At 42.1% G+C, this 20,937-nt stretch overlaps 1 protein-coding gene across 1 annotated transcript in view; it reads left to right on the top strand.

Moving 5' to 3' along the window:
• Positions 1–20,937, top strand: part of EEFSEC (eukaryotic elongation factor, selenocysteine-tRNA specific) — a 100,385-nt gene that overhangs the window by 24,153 nt on the left and 55,295 nt on the right. The window contains exons 2-4 of the mRNA XM_065845988.2: positions 4,198–4,405; positions 5,210–5,306; positions 6,533–6,697. Coding sequence (XP_065702060.1) covers positions 4,198–4,405; positions 5,210–5,306; positions 6,533–6,697 — 470 coding nt within the window. The remainder of the gene's footprint in view (positions 1–4,197; positions 4,406–5,209; positions 5,307–6,532; positions 6,698–20,937) is intronic.

Raw genomic sequence — 20,937 nt, 5'->3', positions numbered from 1 at the left:
TCAGGTTCCGTTTTCTGCCTGTGAACAGGAGCTGAGCTGCTCCTGCGGAGTCACCCAGTACAGATTGCAGCAAACAGGATGGGATGCGGTAGCTGGAAGGAGCCAGGAGTGAGAACCGGTGCTCGTGTTCCTTGGGACATGAGAAACCTCAGGGACTCGACTCCTTCCTTCCAGCAGCCCAGGTTTTGTTGTTTGGAGCCAAGTCAGCTTTATCTTGATGGATTATGGAGGCTCTGATGCAATACTAAACTTTACCAAGATAGTAGCAGTTGTAAATACTCTAATAATCTACTTTTGAGGAGAAAAAAGTTGAGATTCTGCCTATTTATTGAAAATACCCTTTTGTGCTCCTTTTCAGTAATGCTGAATTCATCAGCTGGTTTAGTGCTTGGAGTTTATAACTTAATGGTTCTGAAAGCGGGCACAGTGCACATACAGTAATAAGCTTTTGAAATGGATAAAGTAACACGAGAGGTCAAAATATTTTGAGTTAGTGTTATGTTTTTGGTGGTTTTGTTTGGTTTTGTGTATTTTTCCCCTCCTAGAGCTAACAATACCCTGTGTAACTTGCTGTTCGCATTGCGCGTTGCTGTTGGGCTCCATTTCCATGCAGCTGGGTCTGGGGGTTGGGATCTGTGATTTACCCACGTGCGACAGGATGGGCAAAGAGAAGGGGTTTGAGTTCCACAACTTCTGTAATCAAGGATGAAGGAGATTTGTTAAAGGCAGAATGTTCTGTTCCAAAATAAATATTATGTTGTTTATTATAGTGCTTTAGAGGCTCTATAAACGCAGCCTGTAGGTTGGGATCTCCCATGGTGTTTCCCTGGGAAGGTTGGTGTAACAGGTCTGCTTTTCCTAGGTGTACGATTTTGCGTAAGGAAATGAGACAGTAGCATGTGAGCATTGCAGAGTTTGGACTTCAGGGACTATTGGACTTGAGTGAGCAGAATCAGGTGTGTTTATCTATATAAGCTGTGTGCAAGTCAAAGATGATACAACACTGAGCATCCCAAGGGCTGAATCTGATGCAGGTGATGATCTACAGCCTACAGCTCTGCGTAGGTCTTTCCTTTCTTTTTGGTAAAGGTTTGAAGATACAGTGTACTAAATAACATAAATGCAGAGAATGCGGTGAATTTTCTCCTGCAGATTAAAAGTTGATTCATTTTACTTATATATATATTTAATACCTACTGTTCTTCTGGGTCATCGTCTTTTTGGGTGTGCTCAGACAGCAGCTGGTGAGATCTCTTGGGATGAAGAGAGATGTGGCTGTGAATGATGTGCTTCGAGTGCTGTCACTTTGTTCTTCCCTTGGAGGAACGGAGCTGATGGCGAGTCCAGGGATCCTGAGTTGCTGGTGTTTGCTGCCTTCTGTGTATATGGAACCTGTCCTAGTCTATGATATCTCTGATTCAGCTAATTCAGTGAGTGACAGTGACAACCCTTCCTAGTCAGATACTCCTCAAACTTCAGAAGCAAGGCTGGGTTGGATGTGCTTATTCAAAGCAGGGGCTGGACTTTTTCTATCTCTTCTCTGGGAAGGTAATTTTCTCAATATCTATGGGGTTTATGTTAGAAGTGAGCGCTGCTGGCGCTTCTTGCTCTTTTTTTTCTCTGGGATGCGGTGCTGCTGGTTTGTGGCATTTTTCCCATTTCTGGCCATCATCCAGGTTCTCTCTGTCCATGTGTTATATTTCTCGTTTTTCTTCACTAGGACTATCTACTGTACTTTGTTTTTGCTGTGGTTTAACCACTTATCTTGCCATATAATTCCCATCTTTCCCCACCCCTCTGTGTCTTCGGGTGACAAGCGGTTTGGTTTGCTTTTCCAGGGCTGATCTGAGCTATATGTATGGGACAGATACCCCCGCAGCTGATCTTTCGGTTTTAAGCAGAGTGAGAAATCGCACTTTGGGAGGACTTTTGATCTTTCTGAATGTTCTTGAACACCTTTTTCAAAGATAAAACAGCAAATGAAAGGTTACACACCTGGTTTTTCTATAGGAGTAGTAGTTTGAATACCTGAATTGAACTTATCATTGATTCTACATGACCTGCTTCAGTGCAGATGAAGCATTTTTCTTGATTACTGTGCTGTTGTTCGCATGTGTCTGCTTCATTTAGAGTAATTTCAAGCTGCTTGCCTGCTTGGAGGGCTTGAGGAACACTTGTCTCTTCCATATCACCCTTCTTACCTGTGTAGGACCATATCTTATCTCATTTTTTTGAGCAAAAACGAAGTGTTTCAGTTCTTTTTTTGTTCTATTTTGCACAGGAGGCCATGGCAGATATTCCATGGTTGGATAGTGCAGGTTTCTTGACCTATATTGTCATATTGGTTTTGGAGTCTCTGCTTGGTATGGCCGTGATACTTTTTGTAGCATTAATCATCAATTTGGCTTGGTTTGGTGGTATGAATACACGTTCGTTTTAAGGATGTCACTTATAGTAAGAATCCAATACAAAATCTAGGTGTTGTATGAATTTAATGAGACCCCTCTGCTCTACTCCAACATGCATCTGTTCCCATTGTGTGGCGTTTTGTCCCACTTGAATGTGTTCAGGCTGTTCGTCTCCTTTGCATCCTGTCCTTTACAAACCCTATAGAAGGACAGACTTAAAGTCTGAGCCTTTTGTACAGCCTTGGTGATGTTTGCGTTAGTTAAGCAAGTTTTCAATGAATGCAATTATTGAAAAAAATAGAACAGAAAAATAGTTTTAAAGATATAAAGCCCATCTTCAATTTGTCACGGGGAGATATTTGAAGTGATGGGGTGACATTCTACAGGAGCTTTGGAAACGTCATAATTATCCACCCAACGCTCTGATGAGTTTAGCATTCGTAAGATATAAGAAGAAAGCTTTGGTAGGTTGAAAATAGTAATTTGTAACCATAACTCTTTTTTATTCCATGTTGCAGCTCCCGCCCACTCGCTCGCCCATGAACTTGAACCTCGGGACGGCTTCCGATGCCGAGTTCGTGGGAATTGCACAGGGGTGGTTGTTGTCACGGACGCTGTAAAAGCTTTAAAAGCTTTTATTTCTATAAAAGCCGGGGGGGGAAGGTTGGAGAGGGCGAAAGAACAAGGAGCAGTTGTATCGATTTCTTGTTCTTCTGATCAAAAGCGTAAGGCAAATATTAAAAGTACTGAAATGCAGAATGCCGCAGTTTTGCGTGATTTGTGCCGTCTTGCGTCTTTCAAAATGTATTTTTTGACCTATGACTTTCTGGTAGTTCCGCTTTAGATTTTGTTGTAGTTTTTTATGTTTAATTTTTCTCGCCATTAAAGTCTGTTGTACTTTACTCTTTTTTTTTTGGTATTTAGACTATTTCAGTTACCCGGAATGAGGCAGGAAAACTCTGAATGTATTTAGTGGAAGGCCCAACATTAATCAAAAGCTTCCTTAAAGACTATTATAATTCATGAAATTCAAGTTACTTCAATAAAAGAATTAAGGGTCTGTGACAACAATACTTAGGAAAAAATAATCCATAAGCATGCTGGGTAACTTCAGCCTAAAATTTAGGAGGTTTTTCTTGAAGCTGAGAATAGGTCTGTTTGTGGCTGTGGATGAACTGCGTATTCACGTTATGTCCATCTGAACTGGGAGTGAATGGCAAATGTTGTTGGGTTTAAATCACCTTTTCCTTCCATTGAGGGGCTATAGGAATTCAGATGTGGGGTAAACTTGCCCCTGGAAGTTATCTTCTCAGTTTTATTAAATTTTGGCCTCTGAAGTGGGAAATGGTGGGAAGCAGGTGGGGATGAGGGGCTGCGGATGGAGTTATGGGGCAGGTATTGGCCCTTTTTGGGCTCGATCCAGCTGTCCGCAGGGCTGTTGTGTTTCTTTGGCTGTATGGTGTTCTTTCTTAGCTTCTTAGATTTAGTCAAATCTCCTGCTTGTGTTGTTCCAAGGGTAATTTATTTTAATATAGTGATAACAAACTGTTAATATGGAGAGATGTGTAAGCTGTCGCAGGCTTTTACAATCTGATGGTAACACATAATAGCTTAAGTTCCCGAGGTCTTATTTCCAAATGCAACTGTGTGCTCGATGCTTGCTTTGCCTTGTTTTGTTCGTACTTCTGGCCGTTTGTACATACACCGACAGCTTTAATAGAAACTATTGGAGGAAATGATCCTTAATCTTTTTCTGCTGCTGCGGTGCTGACTGTGGATTCTCCTCCAGGTGCCCAGATTATCGATCTGATGATGCTGGTGATAGACGTGACCAAAGGGATGCAGACGCAGTCGGCAGAGTGCTTGGTCATCGGGCAGATCGCCTGCCAGAGGATGGTGGTGGTTCTCAACAAGATCGACCTCCTTCCGGAGGGGAAGAGACAAAGCGCCATTGAGAAGATGGCCAAGAAAATGCAGAAGACCTTGGAAAATACCAAGTGAGTTAAGAGTAACAGCTGATTTGGAACAAACCAAGAAATAATACGCTAACATTTCCCTTCCAACGTGTTTCTCAACACACAAGGTGAAGTACAGAGACATTTAGCAAAGAAATGAGAAGAGTGGAAAGATTACCAGGAACTCAAGCGTAACCCTGAATTTGTATTTGTAACTATTGCATGTAAAGAAATATTTCTCTATATTGAAGCTTTTTGATTTAAAGGGCTGCTTGAAGTCCAGATTGGATAAAATGCAACCAGAACGTCCAGGTGAAGAACTAGTTTGTTTGGGGTTTTTTGTTGAATTTTCTTATAGTTGATGCGCTTGCAGCTTTTGTTGTGGTCTGCAAGTCTTCCTCACTTCAGAGGAAATAAAGTGTGAGGGTTTTTCCTTAACTGAGAGAGGAAAATGTGAGCGCCCTAACGAGGGAGAGAAGGATGATGGAACTTCATATGGTGTAATGTGGCTCTGGCTGGGACGATGTTTGTCAGTCCTGTTCAGGGTAAGCAATTGAGATACATAATGAGTGAAATGCAGTGACTTTCACGAGTGGCACTGTAGCTGTTATGAAGTGGGAAGATACAATACAGACACAAAACTGAAGCACGGCTTGTTTTGCCTGGGATTGTCCCACGTTTATAACTACGTATGGTACATACACTGTTTGAATTAAACCTTCCTGTTATATCCTGATGTTCCAAAGAGTCTTCACAGCATTGTCTCAAAAATCATCAGCCTGGAGCTGCTTTACACTGACACATGTAGATCATCTGTGATCTAATGGGAGCTTTTCTCTGTTGCAGGTTCTCTGGGTGTCCTATTGTTGCTGTCGCAGCAAAGCCAGGTGGACCAGAAGCGCCCGAGTCTGAGAATCCACTGGGTATTTCTGAATTAATTGAGGTACCTGCTGAAGAATATAATAACAACATAAAATGTGCTTGAACTCTAAGTCTTTTGGAGTGTCGTGTATTAGTATCCAGAGCAGGGCAACTCCTGTATTAATATGACTTTTAAGGGACCTGATTCTTTGGGGATTCCTTGCAGTGAATGGAGAAGCTGAGGTTACATGCCCCCCAAATGCATCCCCTTTTTCAACTGCCACGCTTCAATACCTTTGAATAACTGTGTCTTGAACAGCTACCACAGGTGTGGTGGACTTGGCTTGAAAGTTGTAAAGAATTGTGAAGCATGAGGAATAAAAATAGGTTTAAAATTCTGGAAGGTGTTCCTTTATAATTGTACCATGGTTTAGAAAATGGGTTCAGCTGCCACTAAGCTTCAAGGTCTTGTCCTTGATAAGAGAACTCTCTCTGTTCTGCTGTTACAACTTGGGCTTAACCCGCAGCTTCTGACCTTAATGCAGACACTGAAGGTGGTGCCAAGTTTATATGCTGATGTTAAAACAGAGATCAACAGTGATTTGGGACGAGGGTGAGCTGTTGGGTATATGACGGCATTTCTATAATTAAAGTCTGATGATGTATTTTAAGAAATGTAGTATTTGTCAGCAAAACAAATCCTGAATCTGGAGAATTTTTCTAGAAGATGGTGCTTGTGTAGGTATTTTTCTTAGTGGTTTGATCCTCCGAGAACTGTTAACAGAAATTTGAAGAAGTTGAGTTTGGAAACTTATCCACGTATAATAGCTTTTCTGGGAGGGAGGTGGGAATGGGCTTTATGGGTCACCAATGTCTGTATATAAGTTCATTTTCACAAGATCTGAAAAAGCTGAAGTAGCAAAATGCACTGTAAAATTGTACTTGGGGAGGGGGAAGGAAAAAAAGAGGAGACATATAGGTTTTTTCCCCTCTTTACTTTGCTGCAGTGTTTATATTGAGTTTGGCAGCAACTTTATCGCCAGCGCAGTTTTGCTAACCAAGCTAAATGTGCAGCACCAAATCTTTCTAAGGCAGAAAATCGAACTGTTCCTGCTGCTCAGCGTGTGTCTCCTCCATGGCCCGCACAGTTAATTTGACATTGGTGTGTTCTGAGCTCATTGGGAGATGCCTGAGATCAGTAAAACCGCAAACTTGCTCAATCAATCATCTGCTCGCCTTCCTTTGGCTGTGTGGCTGTCAGGGCTTTTCACCCAGCCGCAGTGCTGCTTTTATCTTGTTTTGCTCCAGGTCCTGAAGTCTCAGGCTTACCTGCCATCGCGAGACCCCTCGGGACCCTTCCTCATGGCCGTTGACCACTGCTTCTCTATCAAGGGTCAAGGCACGGTGATGACAGGGACTATTCTTTCTGGCTCTGTTAGCCTTGGTGACAACGTGGAGATTCCTGCCCTGAAGGTGAGTCTCTCATTTTCACTCCTAATTTTCCTGATAGAAAGAGGTGCTCAACAAAGAACAGTGTGTTCTCTTCCAATCTGAAATTATACCATTATTTTCAATGTCTGTTTTTTGTGATGCCCTACTATAAGCCAGCTTATAATAGGGAGAGACATAGAGACATTTAAACAATGCATCCAGTACAGTTACCTGCTTGATTTCAGTTGAATGAAGAGAAGACTGACCTAGGTTAGCGTGTTAGGCTTCCAAATTCAGAACAGCAAGGCGGGCGCGTTTCCAATGTAGGACATGCCCAAGGACCGAACAAGGTTTGGGTGAAGTTGCTTTTGTTCGAGCAGTTGTGCTGCAGTGAGAAAGCTTCCAAAAAGGTGTCCTGAGTTCTCTGGAAATGAAGGGAATGACAAGAAGAGGGCAGTGAAATTGCTTCATGCACCTTCTCTTTGTTTGTTGGGCTTTAATTGACGTCAGCATGTTCTGGAAGAACTGCTGGGATGGTGTGGCTTGTTGCCATTGGGCTTTTTTGAGAGCCTGTAGAAAGTCAAGAGACCTTTCTATGGCTTTTGAACTGCTTAACTGTTGTTAGTATTTTATTTCCTTAAACTACATTCATCCTTTAAAAGAAAACAAGATAATTTTGTGCTTGGAGCAGATGAAGCCTGATTCACAGATGGTGATTTGGACTGCTCTGACTTTTCCTGTGTGTTAGTTGACCAAAATGAGGCAAGACTTTAGGAGCATTTTGTAGCTGCCACTTAAAGTGGACCTGGCTGGTTACATTCTAAAAGTAAATATAGTTAGGAATTAGTCTGCTCTTTCAATATATGTATGAAGGGGAAAGTGACAAAAATATAGTGAATAACTTGTATATTGCAAATGGGTGTTTAAAAGGACACTTGGAAAGGCTTTGAGTGGGATGTGAGAAGATCTTTTCTCCCCAGGTGACCTGGGGAGCAGTGAAGTGAAAGGCGAGTTAGCAGATGAACTGGCTGTTGATAAAGAGAAGCCTGATCATTTGGTTTTTATGGCATTGAAACTTACTCCAAAGATGATTTTCAGTTGTTGTTAATGAATGAAACCTTCCACTATGTGTAAAGAGGAAGATACAACTGCCCGAAAGGAGATTGGAGCAACGGGGGTGGTCTCTTCTCCCAAGTGACGAGCAACAGGATGAGAGGCAACAGCCTCATGTTGCACAAGGGAAGGTTTAAATTGGATATCGGGAAAAAATTATTGATGGAAAAGGTGGGTGTGCATTGGACCAGGCTGCCCAGGGCAGTGGTGGAGTCACCATCCCTGGAGGGCTGGACAGACGGAGATGAGGTTCTCAGGGACATGGGGCAGTGCCAGGGGTAGGTTATGGTTGGATTCAATGATCTTAGAGTCACTTTGGTTGGAAAAGGCCTTTAAGATACGTCTGTACCTCTGAGCGGCAATAGTGGCAGGCAGAGTTCTGCGTTTTGCCACCAGCAGTGTGTGGCTGTTCCCGTCCCCATCGCCCAGGTATGGAAACCGAGCTCAGCCAAAGGAAGCGACTTGTGTAAGTTTTGCGTTGTGTGTTGTACTTACCCCCGCCAGCATCCCGCAGAGCCGGGTTAGGATACCTATGAAAGGTCAAACCTTTCTCAGGCCTACAAGGTAACGGAGGAAGCACATTTCACAACACGTTGTGGTTTATGGGTCTCTCTGACCTTTCTTTGCCCTGACCCTGCAGTAACTGAGATTGACAGCCGGTGCCCACTGGGCATTTAGGGACATCGCAAACCGCCTGCTTTGTAAATTTGAGGAACCCTCTCGCCGAATGAAGTGGCATCACTTTCCAGTTCTGCTAATGGGCTTCGACATCTTTGACCGCTTGAACCTGCGCAAAGGAGGGACACAGCAATTAAAAATAAACAGTGACATTCTCAAGCGCCCGGGCCTGCTCTGATTGAGGCTGAGAGCACCAGCGGTGCGTGGATTCCTTTATGCTGTTGCCCATGTAAATTGCCGTCTGGGGTTGATTATCCATATAGCAAAAAGAAAAATTATATATATGCATTTGGCAAAAAGCTTTGACACAGCAAACAGTTCACGATCCGATTGAGTTAGTGCTATTTGCTCACTAGCACTTGAAATCCACCTTGAAGAGCGTGAGCCTGGGATTTCTGCGGCAAAAACACAGCGTTGGCAGAATTCTGAATGTCCTGGAAGATTATTTCAGTCGTCTTTCAATCCCTACAGTCTTCCAGTTTATAAACTGTAATAACTTGTGACATTTTCATTTCTGCTTTAGAGAAGTTCCTGGAGTTTGAATAATGAGGATTTTTTTCAATAGAGATTGGGTTTATTTTACTGATAAGTTGGGTGATAATCACTTCAAAAATATTGATGTAAGTGTATTTTGTTTGGTGAATTTAAGTGAGCATGGCTGTTAAATTCTAGTGCTGCTGTGTCTTTTTGCATCATAATTTTGTTTTACTTTTTTTAGTGGGGAAGAGTTATCTTTTCCTTCCTTATCCAGGTGGAAAGAAAACATAGTAACTTAAGAACAGCAGCAGTTTAGAAGGCTGATGCTAACCAGGCAAGAACCAAGACTTCTGTTCTTATCATTGATTGCCTCAAAATGAGAATAATCCTTGTTGAAAAGTAAGGGAAAATGTTGTACGTGGTGTCCCTTGCCCCCAACATTAGTGATTGTGGCTTTGGCTTGCACAGTTGCAAGCACAACAGGAATACTGGAGGATTGAGTAAACCAGGTTGTAGTATGTTAATATTCCTTTCAGTATGTTTTGCAGCACAGGAAGTGTTGCAGGCTGGTTGATAAGAATCACTCTCTGTCTATAAAAGATCACAGAAGAGGTCGAGGCTGAACTGAGTGAGGAGGCAGGGACAGATGTAGCCAGTTGATGGGTATATTATAAATCTGGTCGTCCTGAAGATGTTGGTTCAGTGTTGCGTGATCTATGAGCATGTGCCGCAGGTGCAGAGCAGCCGCAAAGCACGGTTGGGGTGGCCCAGTGCAAAGACGCTGCTGTTTGTCACAAGATGTGTGGAAGTGGAAACTCTTCTTGCTTTAGATTCAAGTTCCTATTCTGTTTAATACAATTATTGACAAATGATATGGCAAGCTGGATGGCAGGTGGGGGTTAACGGCTGTGTTGGAGCATCTATAAAAGCAGGGTGTGCTGTGTTCTGTTAGAACTGTATGAATGTCTTGAAGGCCAAGTAGCTGTTGCTGGTAAGCTGTGACGTAGATGTTTGTCTGTGGGGGATCGCATGGGGATTTTTGCAGCGTGCTGAAGCTGAATAATGTATCTGGTGTAATATAGTACATAGTAATATATATATATAAAAAAATCATATGGACAGCAAATCATTGAGCTGACCTTGGCAGGTGCTGCTTTAGACACTGTCACGTTTTTGATGTGCCAGGCGTGGTTGAGCTGTTATCGTTAGTTCAGGCTGGAAATGAGGAAGGAGTTGTTGCCCCTGAGGGTGGTGAGAGCCTGGCCCAGGTTGGCCAGAGAGGTGGTGGATGAACCATCCCTGGAGACATCCCAGGCCAGGCTGGACGGGGCTCTGAGCAACCTGAGCTGGTGAAGATGCCCCTGCTCATGGCAGGGGTGGCACTGGGGGAGCTGGGAAGGTCCCTCAACCCAAACTGTTCTGTGATTCTATGAAAACAGAACAAGCATGTTCACACTTGGTCCAGTCTTCACCATCCCCACAGTTTGCAGTAGGCAATGATTGTTGTTAATGTTGAGCGTTTCAATCAAGGTTGGAAGTGTGTGAAGTGCTTTTCTTGTAGTTGGCGAGCGGATCCAGGTGCGTCAGTACTCAGGCTTTCAAGAGGTCACCCGAGACATCAAATGTGAAAAATGTGAGACTCTTGCTTCTGTTTCTCCCAGTCAAATGCCCTATAAATGAGAGTGTCGGTTTAAGCCAATAGTGGATTCTGTCTTGGCAAGGGCCTTTTTGCTGTCAAATTGTATTGATTTTTATGACCCTTTAAGAAGCATCATTTTGTGAGTGTGACACTGAGTAGCTTCATGTCCTTCCAACATCTGAAAAGAGATGCTTTTTTTAAGCTTTTTTTGTTGACTAGATAACCTTGGTCTGTTTTTTGGCAAACCTTCTCTAGTTCTCATGGCTCATCCAACAAAAAGAAAAATCTTCAGTGTCTGATAGAATAACCCAAATATTACTTGCAAGACTATTTCCTTCAAACCAACCTAGATTTCCAAATTGTAACATATATCTGCTTTTGCCCACAAGTAGTTCAGCCAATCTGATGCTGCAAGACCTCTGAGCATTGATTTTTGATATATAAATGCAGTAAGAACTACTTTCAGTCTGTTTAAGGACGTTTTGCAGGTTTCCACTGTAAAGTCTTGTGAGAGAACATTTAAACCTCAAAAAATGAAGGTGGCTCAAACCCCACTGAATGGGACCACAAAGACACTCGTAGGTGGACTTTTATAGTGAAATCTTGAATAAGGTTTCGCTGTCGCTATGACAATGGAGGTTATAATATAGCCCTTCCAAATTTCAGGCTATCTTGGCTGTTTTTGCACTGCAAATAGATAGAACACTTGCGAACTTTTCTGAGTGTGGCTGAATGCTGGTTTTTCCACTGCTTTGGGGGTTTTTCTTGCCCAATACTGATCAAACCAGCCTTTAAAGCGCTGCGGTTGATCTGCTGGGGAAAGAGCCCATCTCGCCTTGGACCAATTCTCTTATTGAAATGCTGGGAAGAAAAAGCAGTTCAGAAGATTGTGGTGAGGGGGAAGAATCAATTAAGCGTAACAGATAAAATAAATGAAAAGGCCGTTCAAAATACATATTAAAATACGCGGGTGATAAAATACAAGAATCTTAAATCCCAAATCAATAAATTAAACGTATGCGCATAATGTTATACACGGGGTTTAATTCAGTACAAGTATTAAACTGTTTCTTTGATTGTCTGCCGCTTCTAAAGCACGGGTTGTGTTTCTTGAAGATTTTCTCCTTTCCTAGAAAACATCAGGATGGATCCCACTGGTTTTGCGTCTGCTGTGGCATTTACTTAAAAGCAAAACATGCAGGATTTGGCTTATACGGGAAAGTGCTCTGCTTTCAACGGTTAGGATATTATCAGTTGTTTTGGAAGAATTAAAGTCCTCAGCACAGTTCTTTGTGGTTAAGTAAAGGATTAAAGGCCTGATCCAGTGCCTGTGGAATGAAATTTAGATCTGGCAATAAAAACTTCTCAAGTCTTTTTTGGCTCTGATCTCTTGAGAGAATAATAGTAGCAGATGCTGAGCTCTTTCTAAAGATCAGTTCCCTCAATTTCAGTGTATGGCTTTGTAACTTTTTACTGTGTGGTTTGGGTTATTTTGCTGTTCTTTATGTCTGTTTGAGTTCACACTTAAAACCCCAACCAACCAAAAAGCACAAAAAACCCAAAAAACCCCAACCAATATCTGGCCCTTAGGAATAAATAAAAAGCCCACAAACCCACAACCAACCAAAACCAAAATGACCCCAAAGTGCAGAATCCATTGTAATTTTTGTAGTTTAAATAAAAATCTAGTTAACTTTTGACTTTAAGAAGGTTCAGGTATAAAAATGCTCAGGAAGAGGTTTGTATGTTGCCTTTTCTTCACTCCTTGATACTGAAGTACAGTGGGTTTAGTTCATATCGCTTGCAGTTTATTGAGCATCGTGTAGGGACGGTAGAAAGAGGGAGCAAGATAAAGGACTTTGTGCGTTAAGGTTTGTGTTCAGGACCAGGGATAAGATGTAATAGAAAGGCAGCTGGAAATATATCGTGGGGTTTTAAATGTTTTTCTCCTTGGTCGGAGCAGGAGGGCCAGCGGCCAACCTGAGCGGTGCTAATCCAAACCATACACTGCCTTCTGGGAGCTTGTGTGGCTAATGCGATCTCTGGGGGCAGGAAAGTGGCCTCGTCAGTGCTGGCCAATTAACTCTTCACATACTAAAATTCACGGAGGTCTAGATGTGCTCCCAGCCAGCTAGAGATTGACTTCTAATGGACTAGAAAAATTGTAAGTATACAAGTTTCTTCCTATAGTGGGCCTGAAAAGAGATTTGTGTGTGATTTTTGTATTAATTCTATCCACTTAAACCATCGGTAGGTGGCTGTTTGGGTCCATATGGAAGTGCAGCGCTGCTGGAAACAGGACTATCCTCGAAGGCAGACACTTCCGCAGAATTTCTGGGACACGCATTGCCTGTCCAGGGTTATCTGCAGTGCTGGCTGGTTGTGGTTAAGGCATGAAATAATTCCCGGTGTGTATTTTGTGCTATTGCCATGCAGATAATTTTCCCTTATTAGCTAGAAAGCACAGAGGTTTGTTATTGCAAGAAGTGGTACCCGAATCAATGGGGTTCCAAATGAAAAAGAAATACAGAATCATCTCAGCTCTGAGCAGATGAAAATACTACGAGATGAACATCTTATTTTTATTTGATGTGACTGATTTTTCTTTTTGCTTAGATAAATCCAATTACGTCTTTTCTGTCCGGATTTCAGTAAATCATTTGTCCCATGAGAGCTGTTAGAGAAGCGTGCTGCGTTCATATCCTACCCTGACTCATGTATCCTGCTGGCAGATGTGACGTCCACGCGTAGTCTACAGTGCTTCGTATTCTATAGCTCTTTGGGAATTCCCAATGTGCTGGGTTGCTGAATCTGGTGGAAAAGCTCAGGATCCCATGACCAAAGAGTTGCCAAAACTGGAGAAATGGAACATGTTCTTGTAGGTTGTTAGTGAGCAATTTGGCTTCAATACAGTGACATATTTAAGAGTAAAGCAACGTGAAGGTTTGCGACTCCAAAGTTGGGAAGAAAACCAAACATCAGATAAGCAATTAATATGACATCTGACATTTGGATTTCTCTCTATTGCTTTAACATCCCTCATCTTCTCATTCTACTTCTGCCTGTTTCCATCTTTATTTCCAGCTTCTTCCCCCGTGTCAAGATCTGCTCTTCGGTGACTGATCTTTTCTGCTAACACCATAAATCCAGGGAACTTTTTTCTCCGTGCTTTTCTTCATCTCCCGTTGCAATTTTGAGTAACAGTGCAGTTGTGAATCCTTTCTTCCCCTCGAGTACATCCTGGCTTGAGAACCCTGCTGCTCAGAACTGGCACCAGAATCAAATGAGGAGCCTTGGGGTTGTGTTTTTGAACTTGTTTCCATAGGCTGAAGCTGGAGAAGGGCCGATGAGAGGCAGGACAAGACCTGATAACCACTGAGTGGTGTCATCCTCGCAAGGGCAGGTTCTGAAGATGAAGCAGCAGGTTCCCGTTTTTTCCATAGTTTTCCTAGGGCTAAATGCCTTGTATTTATAGTTAGGAAAGGAGTCCTGGAGCCATCTAAAGCAGGTACTCTAAGCAATGGGAGGAGAAAGGTTTTAAGGTGACTTGGACCAACACTGGGCCCAACTGCAGAAACCCGTGTGAGTTATCGTGGGACTTGGTGGGTAACGCGTTTCCCATCCAGCAGTTGCTGCCCCAGTGACCCAGTGTTGCATTCTTGGGTTTGTGTACCCTGGGGTTCAGTGTTAGTTTGGAACTAAGTTAACGGACATCGCTATAGTAATCACAAACCCCCATCCAAATGCCTTTTTGTTTAAAGTTTATGATAACTTTTGAAAGCAAAGGATGGCTGGTTTGTGTTTGCGCAACTTGTTTGCTTAAGCGCTGCTGCTGCCAGGTCATCCACTTCAGTTTTATTTCTTTTAATTTATCAGGTAGAGTTGTTCTCGGTTCAGTTCAATTGGAAACAGACCCACATGCACGTACACATAATGTTTGAGCAGGGATCTCAGTGGAACGCTTGAATAGTAATTGGGAAGGTAGATTTCTGTATGGTAAACATACTTTCACAACAGGAATGCAATGTGAATGTAACTTTAGTACGAGGAGGCTTAGTTAGGGCAGTGAGTAACTAGCGTGTTTTAAATATTTAAGTTGAAGTGCTGGAGGCTTTGGCAAAATTTCAGTAACCAGAAAGAAGGAAGGGAATGTCACTTTCTGTTCTTCCTTGTTCATCCATCTACAGCAGAATTGCTCATTTGATCAGGCTTTTAAGAAGCAGAACAATTCAGCAAGTGCTGCTTTAACTAAGCCACGGTCCATATGTTGTAAAGTTCTGCTCAGATCCAGGTGGTGTTTAACCAAGACCATTGAAGATGGGCTTCTAAGCTGGGCCAAAAGGCAGAAGAAAATGGACCAGTGCAGAAGTCCCCAGGAATCTAATTAGTCTGTTAAGTAAATACTTTCCTGAATATTACTGTAACACCATAGCAAGTTCACTGGATTTGGTGCCCTGTGCTATGTGTTCCTGAGATGACCCTGTTTACAAAACTCTTAAGTTTTATTATTTGTTACTACTATGAAAATTACACGAGAACTGACTTTGCTCTCAAAATGTTTGTTCAGCTCGTCACCTGAACCTATTGTCATATCCCTGTGACAGGAGAATCAAATCACAGATGTGTTGTTGAAACTAAGTGTAACATACACCTCTTTGCAAGAGGATTCCCATAGCTTTATATTGTAATAGCTGGCACGGTTTGAAACGAAAGAAAAAGTAATACTAGAGAGAGCCAATATTTACAGTATCAGCTGGAGTAATATAATTATCTGTCTGCCCACACAGAACTCTGAACATGATATGAATGCCTGGATACAGATTTTCTTTTGCAACTGTCTGAAATGAGAGGTACAAACTTCCACGCTCTTTGTGGTTGTAGAGATTAGCTTGAAAGCGTATGCCATAAAATGCAGTTGGCTTCTTCTCCTCTAATGGATACGTAATAAAAAGATAAATGTTTCACACTTTAGGAATCACAAGGAAAGGTGAAATGGCCTTTTTAGAGAGTCACCGTAGCTACTACATCTTTAAATGCTTAAGTTGTAGACTTAAAAACTACCAGGGCTTTGTAAAAGATGTAGAAGTTAGATTTAGTAGTTGGTTTGTATTTATATGGGCAACCTGTTTTTAAGGTATATTCTATGTATAGGGTAATAGGTTCTACTGAAGAACAGCAGAGATGGACTTGCTCCATGTTCAGTTTAAGCGGCAGAAATCAGCCATGAGAACAAATTAACTCAATGGAAGCAACGATGCTGTTATATAGACATAATTTTAATTTTCTTTAACAGAAAAGAGGTAGATGTACTAAAATAATTCAGAAGTTTGTCACTTAAGTTTTGTGTGAGGTTTAAGAAACTTCTTAAGTGTTTTCCGCTCTTCCTCAGTATCCACTTTGGTTTTGTTTTCTTCGTTTTAGTTGCTATGTTGTAGTTGCTTTTGCTTAATATTATATTCATTATATAATGAATCTCAATAGACTTTTATGCTAATTATCCCTAGGAGAGGTTTTTGTCTCTTGCAACACCTGGGGCATAGGATGGCAACAAGCTAAACGGTGGCTTAAGGAAAAAATATGTGCTATTATAAATCGCTTCAGTTTTGAAATGTGGATATGTTAGTGTGGGGTTCTCTTTGTATAGTTGAAGATACTGATCCTGCTTGTGGAGATTAGGTGATGATAATTAGAAATCTTCAGGGAGTCGGGTATGTGCAGGTAATACCACAAATGCTCAAAACAGACAAGAGGATTGAGGGAAATTTGAAAGTATGTGTTTTTAGTAAAGGATTGAAATGAATGCTCAATAAGACTGAAGTAAACGCCCAGTTTGGCCTTGAGTCAACACACAGCAACACCAGTTAGTTGAGTCTAAATGCAAGGAAGTATGCAAATCTTAGTAAAAATAAACCACAAAATCCCACCATGGTCTATTTTGCATTGAGTTTTAGCAGAGAATAAGAGTCAGGTGGCGATTAAATAATAATAATGTTTTGTATGACAAGTGTTTCTATTTCAAATATTCTTTTTCTGTTGTTGATGTGATGCTGTTTGGGAAGAAACGATTGTACAACGTATATATTTATATGAAGGTGGCAAGGACCCTCAAATGGGTACTTCAGTCTTGTCAAAGGCTACTTGATGGCTTTTGTTTAGAGGTTCTGAAGTATCTTGGGCAGGTCCTTGATGCCTGAGGTGCTACACAAGGTTAAAATTCAACATAACGTGAATGTTTCTCTGGCTGGCAGCTCCCTAAATAGCGGGAAAACAGTGGGAATCCCGAAGTTGGTAGAAATCATGACATGTCCGCTTTTGCTGCAGCACATTTGTCAGAAGTTCGACAATTTATTTGTAGCCAAACACTTTGGTAGTACAAAATTTTGAAAAATGTTGGTGTTTGGAGGTGCTTTTTTGCCTTTTTCCCCCTCACAAGTTTCCTTTTTTTTTTTTTTGCTGAGGTAAAAAGAAAAGCATGATAAATTTGTGTTGTTTTTTTTAAGGGTTATTATAATTCTTGCCTGTGAGGGTTGTTAATTATTATTGGAAAGATGTTTTGAACGTTCGTATAGGGAAAGAGACGGGCAAAGACATTTTTTACGTCAGACTTGAATGGGGTGAGGGGAGAAAGGAAAACGAACATTTGGGCCTAGTTTTGTGGTTAGGCTGTGACTCACGAGAAAGACTTAGGCCGTCTGACGTGTACATTACAAACAGTTGTACAAACATAGCGCTGGAGATCCACAATGCGTAGTGGGCTGAGTTAACGTTAGTTTGAATCCATAAAGGTAGAGTTTTTCTGGCACGGCGAGTGTAACTCGGCAAATCAAACGCGATGTTGTTGCTCTTTGTTTTCCATGAGGTTGTTGTCCCTGAGGATGGACAGGGGTCCATTTTGATCAGCTCAGCAATGAAATTTTAATCCCACCTTTCAATTATTCAGTGTCATCCAGGCACCACCTTTTTACTTGGGTTGGGATTTAGATAAACTTCGACAGAGAAAATACATTGATGTGATTAAATTTTTGATATTTATACACAGCGCTTTGCCATATATATGCTTTTCTTGCCTTTTTTTCTTCTATACAGAAAATCAAGCTTGCAGAAGGTTACATTTATGTTTAAATGTGATCATATTTGAAAGTTTTCCTAAATGTGTCTCTGAAACTCAAATTGTGTGGTGATAATTTGTCCCGATGTGAACCTTTGCATAAGTATAATTTTGAACCTATTTGGCCTGTACCTATATCTGAGCATGACCATGTAGAAATGGATCTTGTGTCTCCCTGATGTTTCATATACTGTTAAAATTTCATAGCAATCTGTGTTTTTAAAAGTAATGGCTTTCATAATGGGTTCCTTAGCTTCACAGAATCCCAGAATGTCAGGGGTTGGAAGGGACCTGGAAAGCTCATCCAGTGCAATCCCCCCATGGAGCAGGAACACCCAGCTGAGGTTCCACAGGAAGGGGTCCCGGTGGGTTTGAATGTCTGCAGAGAACGAGACTCCACAACCCCCCTGGGCAGCCTGGGCCAGGCTCTGCCACCCTCACCAGGAAGAAGTTTCTTCTCAAATTTAAGTGGAACCTCTTGTGTTCCAGTTTGAACCCATTACCCCTTGTCCCCATCTTTGGTTGTCACCGAGAAGAGCCTGGCTCCATCCTCCTGACACTCACCCTTTAGATACTGATAACTATTAATGAGGTCACCCCCTCAGTCTCCTCCAGCTCCAGAGCCCCAGCTCCCTCAGCCTTTCCTCACACGGGAGATGCTCCACTCCCTTCAGCATCTTGGTGGCTGCGCTGGACTCTCTCCAGCAGTTCCCTGTCCTTCTGGAACTGAGGGGCCACAACTGGACACAATATTCCAGGTGTGGTCTCCCCAGGGCACAGCAGAGGGGCAGGAGAACTTCTCTGACCTACTGACCACCCCTTCTAACCCACCCCAGGTACCATTGGCCTTCCTGGCCACAAGGGCCCAGTGCTGGCTCATGGTCACCCTGCTGTCCCCAGGACCCCCAGGTCCCTTTCCCCTACGCTGCTCTCTAATAGGTCATTCCCCAACTTATACTGGAACCTGGGGTTGTTCCTGCCCAGATTCAAGACTCTACACTTGCCCTTGTTATATTTCATTAAATTTTTCCCCGCCCCACTCTCCAGCCTGTCCAGGTCTCTGATGGCAGCACAGCTTCCAGCGTCAGCCACTCCTCCCAGCTTGGTGTCACCAGCAAGCTTGCTGACAGTCACTCTATTCCCTCATCCAAATCATTGATGAATATATTGAAGAGTAGGAGCCCCAGCACTGACCCCTGAGGCACTGCACTGGATCCAGGCCTCAACTGGACTCTGCCCCATGGACCACGGCTCTCTGGCTTCTTCCATTCAGACAGTTTGTGGTCAACTCAATACCCACTCATCCAGACCACACTCCCTCAGTTCAGCTGTGAGGATGCTGTGGGACACTGTGCCAAATGCCTCACTCAAGTCAAGGGAGACCATGTCAGTCTCAGTTCTAAAGGAGTCATGATAAACATTTAACAGCTTTCAAATAAGCATTTGGGAAACTACAGGATCTGTGGTATGTGCTATATGTGCAAGAGGGTTATTTTAATATTTTCCTTCAAGAAAAGTGGGGTTTTTTTGTTCTACAAAGCTATGAAGATGAGCTCTTTTCACACCTTTGTGCTAAGAAGTGAGCATAGGGTCTAGTTCAGATTCTGTTTAATCTCAGCTTTAACACAGTTGAGACTTTATTTTGCAAGTGGATTTAAACATGAAATGATTGTTTCCATTTTTTTTACCTGTGTTTATAAGGAAAATATTAAAACTTCAGTAAGTTGATATAAAAATCATGTTAAAAATGAAAAGTCTTCGCCATAGGTAGCAACTGCAGCAAGTGGGATTTGGTTTGTGCACAGAGAGGTGACACGGGGAGGTTTGGAAACCGGGTGTGTTGGGGTTTGTTTTGTGGGGAAGGTTTTTTCTGTTGGATTTTTCTAGTACAGGTACTGGAAGCTGACATTGGAAAGGAAAAGAGATCGTCAGAGACGCTGATTATCCCAATTAACACTCAAAGAATTTGCAGTGGTGAGAGCTCAGTGTTCTTGTAAATCAGGCTGCCTTTATTTAGTGATGGATTTAATTGTTCAACCATAAAACAAAATGGTCAATGAAGTACTAGAACTGTTTGTTTTAATTTTTGAATCTAAGACTTTCCCCTGCTGTATTTAAAGAGCATATCAGATGCATTTCTCATATGTAACTTCTTGTGTCGAAATTCTATCTAGTTTAGGTTCGTGGTGCTCTGATAATGATCAGAATTCTGCAAGAAAAAAAATAAATCAGAGCTGAAACAGCCAAATCTTGGGGCTTTTGAACCTTCAGAGTAATTTTTATGTTGTTTTTGTTCATAAATTGTTCGGTTTGTGTGGAGCAGCCGTCTCGGTGAGAATGGGAGAAGCCAGAACCAGCGGCAGGTGCTGAACACGCGGGGTTGTGTTTTGGATCTTTAGCTCTTTTAATTAATCTACTTGGAATCTCCCTTCTCAGATTTGGATTTAATTGGCGTGATTCTGTGACACAAACATCCAGAATTGTACCTGTTGCTTAAACCCGAGTCCAGCCAGTCCTCACGTTAGGATCAGTTTATCCTTGTGCATCCCAGACTCGCTCAGGTACCTTCTCCGAGCTGCTGTGTTGTTGCCCCAAGGTAATTTTAACTGACCAAACCAGCAGACCACACACTTGGGGTGTTTAGTTATATGTTTTGAACCACACTTACAAAAACGAAGAGGACCTAAGTGCTCCAAAAGCATGGAAGTTTTCAGCCTCATCAATTATTTTTAATATTAAAAGTCAGCAGATGGAGCTAAAGACTTGTAGAAAAATGACTTGTGCTGTGTGGATATTAAACCACGAAGCCCGCTAAGTTTAACCGCTGATGTTTCCACTGAAGTTTATAATGGCAAAGCTATTTATTTGCTGCTAAGCCTCATATTAACATCCCTATTTCGTGCCCTTGTCTGTGCAGAGCGAGAGCTCAGCCCTTTGAATACCAGGGATTCTAACAAGACTAAAAGGAATGAAGTTTGAGTGGGAACGTGGTTTTCTTTGTAGATTTACATCTGCGAAAGGTTTTCTGCAGCGTTGTTCACCGCTTTATCGGGAAAAATGGTGTTATATCTTGTCAATATTTTTACTTCTCCCGTGAGCATGGTAATTGGAATCCGCTATGGAGGGTCTGATGGGAATTAATTACAATTATATTTTCGTTATGGCGCAGTTGGTGAGGTTCTGGGGTTTCATGGTTTTCTTCTGAAGCAACTGAAATAAGTCTTTGCCTTAGATAATGTCAGACTTGATATTCTCATAGGTTAGCCC

Source organism: Patagioenas fasciata, chromosome 10 (assembly GCF_037038585.1).
Source record: "Patagioenas fasciata isolate bPatFas1 chromosome 10, bPatFas1.hap1, whole genome shotgun sequence".
In the NCBI taxonomy this organism is placed as follows: Eukaryota; Metazoa; Chordata; class Aves; order Columbiformes; family Columbidae; genus Patagioenas; species Patagioenas fasciata.
The sequence above is the reverse complement of the archived record's forward strand: the minus strand, read 5'-3'. Positions and strand labels throughout refer to the sequence as shown.